The sequence below is a fragment of the Nicotiana tomentosiformis genome, chromosome 11 (assembly GCF_000390325.3).
Source record: "Nicotiana tomentosiformis chromosome 11, ASM39032v3, whole genome shotgun sequence".
In the NCBI taxonomy this organism is placed as follows: Eukaryota; Viridiplantae; Streptophyta; class Magnoliopsida; order Solanales; family Solanaceae; genus Nicotiana; species Nicotiana tomentosiformis.
The window spans coordinates 43,875,855-43,888,431 of NC_090822.1; the positions used below are offsets into that span (position 1 = coordinate 43,875,855).

The 12,577-nt window shown below is 40.3% G+C and overlaps 1 protein-coding gene across 1 annotated transcript; it reads left to right on the top strand.

Annotated features, from left to right (window-relative positions):
• Positions 1–4,941: 4,941 nt before the first annotated feature.
• LOC138901345 (uncharacterized) lies at positions 4,942–6,246 on the top strand. Its single transcript, XM_070189100.1, has 2 exons — positions 4,942–5,570; positions 5,946–6,246. The coding sequence occupies exons 1-2, from the start codon at positions 4,942–4,944 to the stop codon at positions 6,244–6,246; spliced, it is 930 nt and encodes a 309-aa protein (XP_070045201.1).
• The last annotated feature ends 6,331 nt before the right edge of the window (positions 6,247–12,577 follow it).

Genomic DNA, 12,577 nt, shown 5'->3' on the forward strand with positions numbered 1-12,577 from the left:
AGCGTCCCCGGCAAAAGGGACGTCAGTACAAAATAATGTAGCGAGTATGTAAGGCAACAGAATAACTAAAAGCTGAAACTGAACTGATAATATAATAACTGAAAGTAACTGGGAGTCAAAGATAATCTGAAGATATGCTTACCCTGCTGATACTGGCTCAACTCTCTGAATATATTAAGTAAAATAGTTATCCGGCCTTATAGGGCTCGGTATATATAACTGTTCTGCCGTAGTAGGCTCGCTCATATGTACTTGGCCATACTAGGCTCTGTATCTTGGCCATTCTGGGCTAGCTCATAGGTGCTCGACCATAGTAGGCTCGGTATATAACTTACCATCTTATCAGAGGTTGTACAATAGTGGCCTGTCCAACGATTATTGCTTGATGGTGGTGAAAATATAGTAATATTATATATATATATATATATATATATATATATATATATATATATATATATAAAACCTCTTCTCTCTTGACTGGAATTTAATAAAAAGTCCCGATAAGGGAGAATACTGTAAATTATGAGATTAGGAAAATGTACATAAATTCAGGAATGTGAATTTCTCTTTATGCCTCGTATTCAAACTCATGTAGTTACGAGATCAAGCCAAAATGAAGGAAAGTTTAGCCTTAACATACCTAGGCTGATTCTCTTTATAATCCTTCCAATACACGTCAATTGCAGCAATATGTAACGGCGGATCGAAGTAGGGGAAAATCCATATGATATTCTTGAGAAAGATTGCACCATACTCCCTTAGAATAGCAAAATCCCATGGCTATTACCTTATGAAATCTCGTGTGAATTTGTTGTAGCTTCATCCATAACATAGAAAATATAAACATTCCTCTTTAAAGCTTATGAATAATATTATTAAGTAGGAATGGAATGTTTGCTTACAACAAGCAAAGAAATGATTATGGCCGTAACATTTTTGGCTTTCTTGATAACATTTTTTTAACCAAATGAGAAAAAGTGCTTATCTCTTTAAAGGTTTTCATCTTGCAAATTTATTTAAGAATCACCTAATGGCTTTTACATGGCTGTCACGTTGGGGGAAATTTCCCATTCAACAATTATCCACTTAATTCCTTAATTAATTTGTTAATCCCCCATTAACCAATAGTTACCCGATTATCCATATAATTAAAAATTATCTCAAATTACTTAAAATACTACTCATTTTAATACACCTTATACATAATACTATCATGGTCAATTGGTACCTTGTATGGCACTAATCCATAAATATGGGGTATTGTAGCTTGGACCGTATTTTATCTCAAAATGTCAAAATTCGACAAAATTCATTTTCTTCGATTTTGCTTACCATCTCACCTTCACAAATTAACTCGTCACATGTTAGAAATAGGATAATACTTATAATCTCCAAATAATCTTGTCCTTGAACTTATGTCAATTATCTTACGACAAATTCAACGTACAATACTACAGGGTATAACATCGTCGTAATATAATACTGCGGAGCGTAACATCGACGTAATATTATGGGGCGTAACAGGCGAGGATTGACATTTAATATGTACATGCATTCCAGTTATGGCAATCACTTGATCGTGGTAGCATTAGATTCGGATTTTGTTCATTTACAATTCAAACAGATGTTGTAATTATTTCAATTAAGTTTTGTCAAAAAATAAATGTAAGTCTTAGTGGCTCATGACTTGTACTACTAGTCCTTGGGAATTCTTTGTATAAAAATGCAGTAATATTTTCATTATTTTTCTCAGTAAATCTCAGTTTTGTGTCTAGTTTTCAGAAAATCAAACTATTTGTCATTTGGAGCTATGAACAAAAACATATGGCTGATATACTACAGGCCGTCTGAAAGAGTTTGGGATGGGTTATAGAAGTTTGTTCATCGCGATCACGGGGAAATGGCCGCGATCGCATAGGGTAAAAATTGTCCTAGAAAACTTTGTAATCGCGATTGTGAAGGGTACCCCAGGAACAGTGTATAAAGTACTCTATTTCGAAGGTTTCAGACATTTTAGCATATTTTGAGCTATGGAGCTCGGATTGAGACAATATTTGTGGCAATTTTCACGACATGGATTGGGGTAAGTGTTTCCTACGTAGTTTTGATTATATTTCATGAATCCATCTTGGATTTTGGCATTTGATTGATGCTTTTGGAAGAGAAATTGGGGGTCGTTTTCTAAACTTTCATAAAGTGAATTTGTTAGTTTTGATCGTCGATACGGAGTCGGATTTGAGTGAAACTAGTATGCTTGAAATCGTAATTGAATGGGTTGTCGAATTTTGTGAGTTTTGTAAGTTTCTATATTGCTGGCCCGGGTTTAACTTTTTGGTTGACTTTGGCCTTTTGATTAAAGATTCCACCTTTATTGATTGGATTTGTTTCCTGTAAGGCCCCATGAAAATTTTCCTAAAACCGGGATTCTGTGATGCCAGGGCAGGCGTAGGGTGGTTCTGCGGCGCATTATGTGACCGCAGAACAGGTCTGCGGGCCACATAGTGATCGCAGACCCAGGCAGATTTTTTTCCTAGTTTTGGCACCCAATTTGTGGGGACGATATGTGGACCGCATATCCGTTTTGCCGTCGCATATGCGACCGGAGATCATTTTTCGGGGCAACATTTTTGGGTTTTTATAACCCGACCCTACTTCGTTAAATACACGAAAAAGATCATTTTTGAGCAAACATTTTGATATTTTAGAGAGAAGGGAGAGTGTTTTAGAGTGAGAGGAGACCCTAGGCTAATTTTCATCAATCTTTGCTCAAATCTTTGAAGATTAACAGGGAAAACTCACTAGGTCTTCATCCTAAAGGTAAGATTCTACACCCTAACCCTCAATTTTGATATTTGTCTAGAATTGGGTAATTTGTAAGATGATTTTTGGGCATGGCAGTTGTTCATCTTGCATGCATGTGTTACCAAAGGGTGTAAGAAGGTTGTGAGCTAAAGATGGTAGAGAATGGGTTGGGGAAAGATGGAATCTTGCACAAAAGGGCCTTAAAACATTGATGCACACCTAGTGTTTGATAATATGCTCAAATGAACTAGAATCGTGATCATCTTCCTAATTTTAGTTCAACTTGTTATATTTCTAAAATAGATTGAAATGGCTAAGAATTCCGGAGAATTTTAGAGTGTAAGAAAACTCAATTGAGGTATGTTGGCTAAACTCTTCTTTAAGAGTTGGAACCCCAATATCCTTGTAAGTTCCAAGATATTTATTACAAGTTGAGTATTCCCAATAAGTTTTGTGACAAAGATATATGTTTAATTCGTGTTTCAAATGCTCTCATGATATTGTATTATAAATTGAGGATGTGTTCCAAACTATGGATTATGTATCAACGTGTTATGATTCCAAGTCGTGATTTATGTGGAAAACTATTTTACCAAATTGTGTAGAGATTGTGATTGGGGTTACACCTCCGCTTGCATATATTGGGGTGAGACGGCAAGGCCGCTTTGTGTATGATTTTGTTATTGTTGTTGCACCACCACCCACCTATATATATATATATATATATATATATATATATATATATTGGGGCGAGGCAGCATGGCCGCTTTGTGTAATTATTGGTATCGTTGATGCACTTCCACCCGCATATATTGGGGTGGGGTGGCATGGCCGCTTGAGTAGAGTTTTGGTATTCTGTTTACACCTCCACCCGCATACATTGGGGTGAGGCGGCGGGCCGCTTTGTATGGAAATGGTTACAGAGGATCTTATTTTGTATTCTATAAATGTTAATGACTGCTCTTGATAAGCTTGCTTTGGTTTAAACAGCTATCTATGCTATTCTATTGTCATCTTGATTCATCATATTCATACATTATTTCTGAGTTCTTAAATTGGTGTTTTGTTTTCATATTAGTACTATTTGACATATACTAACATCCCATTTGCTAGGGGCGCTGTATCTTTAATGGATGCAGGTGGTTCCACAGCGGAGGATACTGACCAGTGATAATAGGTGTTGGGATGTTAAACAAGTTGTGTTATGATTAAATCACTTGTTCCACTTTGAACCATGAAGATGTGTGTGTGTGTGTGTGTTTTTTGAGACTTATTAATGGAGTGACTAATGGTAATGAATTGGTATTTCAGACATGATAACTTTATTGTTTGAATAACGAAAACATATATTGTCTTTATTCATGAATTAGTTGGGTTGAAGGAAATCTAATAGGTTTGCTCGGCCGGGTTTACTCGGTTGAGCACCGGTCGCGCTCCTTGGTATTGGGGCGTGACAAACTTGGTATCAGAGCCTAAGGTTTGAAAGTGTCCTAGGATGACTCGAAGACATTTCTAGTAGAGTCCTCCTTATCGGTGTGTTGTCGACCACATCTATAAGTTGGAGGCTACTTGGACATATAGGAATAATACTCTTCTTTCATGTTCTCGATCATGCGATAAAGCTGATTGTAAGATTGTTCCTCATTTTACTCGTGCGTTGCTCTAATTTTCAGTACATGGCACCTAAGAAGACAGCAAGAACTGGCCAAGGAGCCAATGCCGCCTTAGGAGTGGTAGTTGACCCTTTATTTGGTGAGGCGGGTGAACACCCGAGGGGTGAGGATAATCCCCCGACTGCTACATTGCCTGATTCCACCATAACTTATCAGACCGCACCTGCCCCTGCAACTACTGAAGATGCAACGGTCCCTCCAACTGATATTCCAATTCAACCTCCAGCTCCAGCTTCTGATTCTGGTGTTTCTTGTGTTGATCTTAGGGGAGCCATACAGATGTTAGATAGTCGCTTCTCAGGCCCAGAGATCGAGTGTTGGGCCTACTTCTTCTAGTCGGCCAGGGGAATCTGCTAGTTCCAGGGTGAATAAGTTTCTTCAGTTAGATCCTCCAGTGTTTATGGGTACTAATCCCGAGGAGGACCCCCGGGACTTCATTGATGAGATGCACAAGACTCTCCGGGTTATGCATGCTACAGAGACGGAGGGAGTAGAGTTGGCCTCCTACCGCCTGAAAGGGGTGGCGTATTCTTTATTTGAGTTGTGGGAGGAATCCCGTGAGGACGGAAGCCCTCCGTCAAGGTGGGGTGAGTTCACTGATGCCTTTATGGATCATTTCTTTCCTGTTGAAACTAAGGCATCCCGTGTCGCTGAGTTTGTAAGCCTGAAGCAAGGTTGTATGAATGTGTGGGAGTATCATATGGAGTTTGTACATCTATCCAAGTATGCTATTCACATGTTGCCCACTATGGACGCTAGAGTGTGCCGGTTTGTACAGGGCCTTAGCCCCTTGGTTATTAATGAGGCCACTACAACTACCTTGATTTCCGATATGTACTATGGTAAGACAGTGGCATTTTCTCAAGCCATAGAGACCCGCAAATTGAAGAATAGAATGGAGCGTCAGAGTAGCAGCAAGGCCCGATCTGCGGGCAACTTTGGTGGTTCTTCCGGTGGTGGTGGTGGTACGCCGGCAGTCAGGGGAGGGTCAACAGGACCATCTCAATCATTCGCTCAGTCTTTGATAAGTGTACAGTCATCTGGACCCAGTCAGGGCAACAGGGAACCCCACCAACAGGGTCGACCTGACAGAAGGTTTCAGGAGCGGCGGCTCCCATGCCCTAAGTGTTGGAGGATGCACTTTGGGGCTTGCATCATGTACCTACCTATATGCTATGGGTGCGGTGTGAGGGGTCACATTCAGAAGGATTGCCGCTCGTCCCGCCGATATATGGGCAGAGGTGCGGCGCAACCAGCTAATTCTGCAGCTACTACATCCACAGCACCTCCAGCTCGAGGCACCCCAGCACCTGGAGGGCGTGGTGCAGCTAGGGGTGGTGCACAAAATTCTGGAGGGCCCAGCAAATTTTATGTTGTGCAGACGCATCAGGATTCAAAGGCTTCTCCAGATGTTGTCACAGGTATATTGACTGTCCAATCTCATGATGTATATGCCCTTATTAATCCCAGTTCTACTTTGTCCTATGTTACCCCTTATGTTGCTGTGGAATTTGGGATAGAACCGGAACAGCTTCCTGAGCCGTTCTATGTATCTACTCCAGTTGACGAGTCTATTATGGCTACACGGGTATATAGGGGTTGTGTTTTCACGATTCGTGGTCGGGACACCGTGGCCGATCTCATTGAATTGGGGATGGTCGATTTTGATGTAAATATGGGAATGGATTGGCTTTATTCATATTTTGCCAAACTCGATTACCGAACTAGGACAGTGAGGTTTGAATTTCCAAATGAGCTAGTTGTTGAGTGAAAGGGGGACAATGTAATGCCAAAAGATAGGTTTATTTCTTACATTAAGGCCACAGTGATGAATAATAAGAGGTGTATCTATCATTTGTTCCGGGTTACGGACACCGATGCTGAGGCACCTACACTTGAATTTGTGCCTATTGTGAATGAATTTCCGATAGTCTTTCCGGATGAACTCTGTTGGGAAAGATGGCATATTCCACTAAAGGGCCTTAAAACATTGATGCACACATAGTGTTTGATAATATGCTCAAATGAGCTAGAATCATGATCATCTTCCTAATTTTGGTTCAACTTGTTATATTTCTAAAATAGATTGAAATTGCTAAGAATTCCGGAATGTTTTAGAGTGTAAGGAAGCTCAATTGAGGTATGTTGGCCAAACTCTTCTTTAAGAATTGGAACCCCAATATCCTTATAAGTTCCAAGATATTTATTACAAGTTTAGTATTCCGAGTGACAAAGATATATGTTTAATTCATGTTTCAAATGTTCTTATGATATTTTATTATAAATTGAGGATGTATTCCAAACTATGGATTGTGTATCTACGTGTTATGATTCCAAGTCGTGATTTATGTGGAAAACTATTTTGCCAAATTGTGTAGAGATTGTGATTGGGGTTACACCTCCAACCGCATATATTGGAGTGAGGCGGCAGGGCCGCTTTGTGTATGATTTTGGTATTGGTGTTGCACCACCACCCACATATAAATATTGGGGTGAGGCGGCATGGCTGGTTTGTGTAGGTATTGGCATCGTTGATGCACATGCACTAGCATATATTGGGGTGAGCCGGCGGGGCCGCTTTGTATGAAAATGGGTATTGTGTTTACACCTCCACCCGCACACATTGGGGTGAGGCGGCAGGGAAGCTTGAGTAGTGTTTTGGTATTGTGCTTACACCTCCGCCCACATACATTGGGGTGAGGCGGCGGGGCCTCTTTGTGTGGAAATGGTTACAGAGGATCTCATCTTGAATTCTATAAATGTTAATGACTTCTCTTGATAAGCTTGCTTTGGTTTATACGGCTATCTATGTTATTCTATTGTCGTCTTGATGCATCATATTCATACATTATATCTGAGTTCTTAAATTGGTGTTTGGTTTTCATACTAGTACTATTCGATATGTACTAATATCCCTTTTACCGGGGGCGCTGCATCTTTAATGGATGCAGGTAGTTCCACAGCGGAGGATACTGACCAGTGATAGCAGTGATCATTCTTCTGAGCTAACTTGGTGAGCCCCATCTCATTCCGGGGTTGGGCATCTTTTGTTTCTTATGTGGTTTGAGGTATAGTCGGAGCCTTGTTGCCGGCTCTATCGAGGCTCTGTAGACTTAGTGTGGGTTGTGTATGGGTGTTGGGAATGTTAAACAAGTTGTGCTATGATTAAATCACTTGTTCCACTTTGAACCATGAAGGTGGGTGTGTGTATGTGTTTTGAGACTTATTAATGGAGTGACTGATTGTAATGAATTGGTATTTCAGACAAGATCACTTTATTGTTTGAAAAACAAAAACATATATTCACTTTATTGATAAATGAGTTGGGTAGAAGGAAATCTAATAGGCTTGCTCGGCCGAGTTCGCTCGGTTGAGCACCGGTTGCGCTCCTCGATTTTGGGGCATGACATTTCCTTAGGCATTATTTGATGTATTTTAGTTACTTTTGGCTAGTTTCGAGTTGTTCGAAGGTCAGTACACACGAGATGGCATTCCTAAAGTATGGGTTGGCTTGCTCGGTATTGGATTTGGTTTGTTCAGGATAAGTAACATATCTAAACTTTGATTTGAGGGTACTTAACCCTGGGAACTTTGTTATAAAGGATGTATTGAGGTGGCACACATGCTAGGTGATGTGCGTGTAGGCGTGCACCGAGAAAATCATGATTCTAGTTGACTATTAGATTATGACAGGAAATGTTTTGCTATTATATCTTGTAACCTCCATGTTCTCCCTATTTGTTTGATTATATGACCTGTGAATCATGTTAGAAATCATGATTAGGCTATGTGCTTATTCTGTTTGACATATGGAGGTCATCTATGTTGTTGAGGTATTTGGTTAAATTGCAATTATATACTTAGTCATATTCATTCATTTGCATATCATTTGTTATGATTTATTGTTACATCATGTTATCATTGTTTTGGGCAGATTCGTATGAGATTTGTGAGCCAGAGAGACTGAAGAGATTGGTGACTTGGTTGGGGCCTAAGAGCTGTGTTGTGAGTGATGTTGTGGATAGGGCTGCACGCCGCAATAAGCCACATTGGCTTTATATATATTATTATTATAAGGATCGGGATGCAAGCCGCAGCAGGCCTTATAGGCTTTAATATTATAGGATTAGGTTGCACACCGCAGCAAGCCAGATTGGCTTTATATTAGCGCTTGGGCAGGATTTGCCCCTCTGAAATCTAACATATCAGTAGTGAGCGCAGGTACCGTACAATGTTGAGTGACTGATTGTGCTAAGTGATTGAGCGTGATGAGTGGGAGTGCGAGACAGTGAGATTGAGTACTCTGGGAGTGTGAGTACATGAGTTCATCACTGTGATGCACTGCATTTGACATGCATAATTGACATACATGCATATAGATGCATTTCCTGATGCTGCACAGTTTTATGACATTCATGAAATTACATGCACATTGACCTGTAGGCATAGAGATGTACTTTCCTCGTGCCATCTGAGAATGAAATATCTTATCTTTTGTTGAAAGTTTTGGAAAAATCACAGTTTTCTGACTTACTCATATTTTGGTGATCTCGGTGAAAGATTTGGGTTTTACTGTTATACCTGAAAAACATGCCTATTTTTCGTATTTGTGAACGAGATGAGAATCATATTTTTGAGTTATTACTTGTACTGTTTTTATTATATTATTATAAGTTGTTCATGGCTATTGATGTTGGACTCTAACCGTTGTCCAAGCTAGTCACTGCTTTCAACCTAAGATTAGATTTGTTACTTATTGAGTACATGGGGTCGGTTGTATTCATATTATACTTCTGCACCTTGCGTGCATATTTTGGAGTTGATGATGTTGTGTTTGGCGGGAGCTGGCATTGAAAATGAACCTGCATTCCGGTTATAGCTACCTCTTGTTCATGGTAGCTTTAGATTTATAAAGATCTATTTTTTTACATTTCGGACATATGATGTATTTATTTCATACATCTTTGTAAACTCTAAATCTTAGAAGCTCATGACTTGTACTACCGGTCCTTGGGAAGTTGTATAAAGTCCAGTTACTTCATCATTTATTTTCTCTATAAATCTCATTTTTGTTGGATTGTTGCTAATTGGCTTACCTAGCAGGTTGGGTTAGGTACCATCACGACTAGTTAGATTTTGTGGCTCGACAAGTTGGTATCAGAGATTTAAGTTCATAGGTTCTATGAGTCATGAGCAAGTGTCTAGTAGAGTCTTGCGGATTGGTATGATGACATACATACCTATCTTCGACAGGCTACATGGCATTGAGGATAAACTTCCCATCTTTATTTCATTATTGTGTGGCATTGATTCAGCTTGAAGCGTATCTCTTTGAATTCCTTCCACTCATTCGTATGCGCATGTGAGCGCTCGGTATTAGTTGTACATCGGCGGCTTCTACATTCCATGGAAGAGGTCGAGATATGCTTTCTGTGTTTTAGGGATGGGCCAGTTTGGAGGACTTGAGGCCCAGTTTGGACCGCAGCTTAGGCTCGCTAGTTTAAGTTGTGTGAGCATGTCCTTTTGGAGTTTTATGTCCAACGGTGTCCCTATGAGTGGGACTGGTGGCTCGTTGAGTGGTTGGATGGCTATATGATGAGTAGGATGTGACTGCGGGATGTGTTCAGACGGTTTGAATGTGACGAGAAGAGTTTTCTTGAGATGTGAAAAAAGACTATTGGGTGCTCTATTTCTTTGGATGTGTTATACAGTCTAGAGTTATGAGGGTTTTGAGGGATTCTTTCATGTTATTTTGTTTGTAGAATGAAGTAGATTCTTATGTCTTGTTGATGAGTTTAGACTCGGGAAGATTAAGCGATTTCATAGTAGTCGTTGCTATGAAAGGGTATAGAGTGATGTCAGTTTGAGGCTAAGCATGTGGGTTATCACATGCGGGGTAATATACGGATGTGTGATCCTTATCATATTGTGTGAAGGGTTTATTTTCTACCATTAGGTTATATGTGTTGCGATTTGAGTTTGGATTGGTTGAGAAAGTTGACCTGACTGTCACGAGGATGACTGCAAGCTTAGCTGATGGTTTGAGGTATTTTATGGTTTGTGTTGCATGAGCGTGTGAAGAATTTAGTTGAATCTCACTGCATGATTATGGCAGTAATAGAGTATGGGTATTATGAGTTATTCTGTGGCTTTAAGCCAAGTGGGGAAGTCTACCATCGGCGATTAGATTGCATAGTTACGTGTTGTATTGGTTTTGGTCTGAAGCATACTTGTTGATCGGTTATGACTTGCAGACGTTAGTTTTGAGGATGACTTAAGCAATGAAATTTCTGGATGCATGATGTATTACACCTTACAGATATATGGAAGTCTTGGGAGTGGTTTAGGGTTTTTATTCGTGACGAATGTAATGTACTAAGAAAAGGGGTTTGCTCAGTTGCTTTGAGATTTACATTGGATGGTGTCGAGACTCGTGGTAGTTCTATATCATTATGGATTCTATATTTTAGTATCATAAAGGTAAAGGAACGGCTTTAGATTCACATAAGGTCTCTTCAGAATAGATGTCTCGGTTGTGGTACTTTTGGGGTGCTTAAGAGGGAATACATCGGCTTATGGCCCTTAGGGCGGTATGGTTTTATGCTAGGATCTCTTGTGGTGAGCTTTGGGTAAGGATCGTGGTGTTCTGGCAAGGAGAAGTGTCAAATTGAGGGTAATTCGAAAGGAATGCGGAGAAATAAGACAGCTTCGTAGTAGGTTGGATCAACACGGTAATGGATATGATAGGTTCTTTAGGTACTTATAATGTGATGAGTCTCTACAGCTTTTTGTGGCAATACTCTTAGGTTTGGCGACCTGCGGGGCTTGGTTGAGTTAGAGAGATTCAGTTCTAATGTCTTTGTTATGTGCAAATGGGTTTTGAAGAGTTCTCGATAGTTTCTACCACGGGTTTGAGATGGATATTTCCTACCAGCGTGAGGAGCATGTTGCGTATTTTTATTTTCTCTTGGATGGGATGAAATGGAAGGGTTTTGACTGATCGGGTATGTATTCTGCTGGTGACTTAGAGTTGATTATGAGATTCTCGTGATTTTCATATGATGGCATAATAAAGGTGGTGTATTGTATAGGATTGAGAATTGCATGTGCAAGGTCACAGTTTAGTTTTGAAGGGAAGGTCATGACTTCTTAGACAACATGGACGGTTTCAGACGACTAGATGAATGCTATTACTACTTGGTATTTCCTGAGAAGGGTGCGCATTTCATTGGGCACACTGTGTTTTGGCTTACGGATGCTTCTGTAAGGCCCCGTAAAATTTCACCTAAAACTTGGGGTTTCGTGATGCCAAGTTAGACTTATGTGTTGATGATTGTAGAGATTCATGAATCTTCACAATTTATTTAGAATTTCTCATCGCGGTACGGAATATTTGGGTGGAACAGTGGGTTAGGGAGTTGAAGAAATATTTTGGCAGAGTAGGGTGTTTCTGCGGTCCATTCTGCAGTCGTAAAACTGATTTGTGGATCACAGATCTGTCGCAGAGTAAAGCAGAGAATTGGACAAATTTGGGATGATATTTTTGCAGTCAATTATGCGGCCACATAATCGTTTCGCGGGCCGCACATTCGTCGCAGAAGCCAACTTGAGAAACTTAGGAAGGAGGTTCTGCAGTCCATTATGCGACTGCAGAACTGGTCTGCGGACCGCACACTTGCCGTAGACCCAACCCGAACAGCCCAGTTTTGGGACCCTTTTTCTGCGGTCCCCTTTGCGGGTCGTATACCTATTTTGCGGTCCGGTCTGCGGCCGCATACATGCCTTTGTAAAGTTTAAGTTTCGAAAATCTCACCTGATCCCATTTTCATTAAAACAACTTGTGGGTTATTTTGGCTGGTCCTAACTGATATTTGGAGAGAGGGGAGTGGTCTAGAGTGAGAGGGGAAGTTCCTATGGTTATTGTTTATCAATCCTTGCTCAAGTCTTGAAGAATTCACAAGAAAAAGTCACAAAGTCTTCATCCAAGATGTAAGGTTCCATACCATAGTCTTCAATTTCGTGTTTGGGGTAGAAAATGTATAATGAGGAGTGTAATTCTTAGGTGCGGGGGTGTTATCTATGCATGCATGTACCAACAAAGT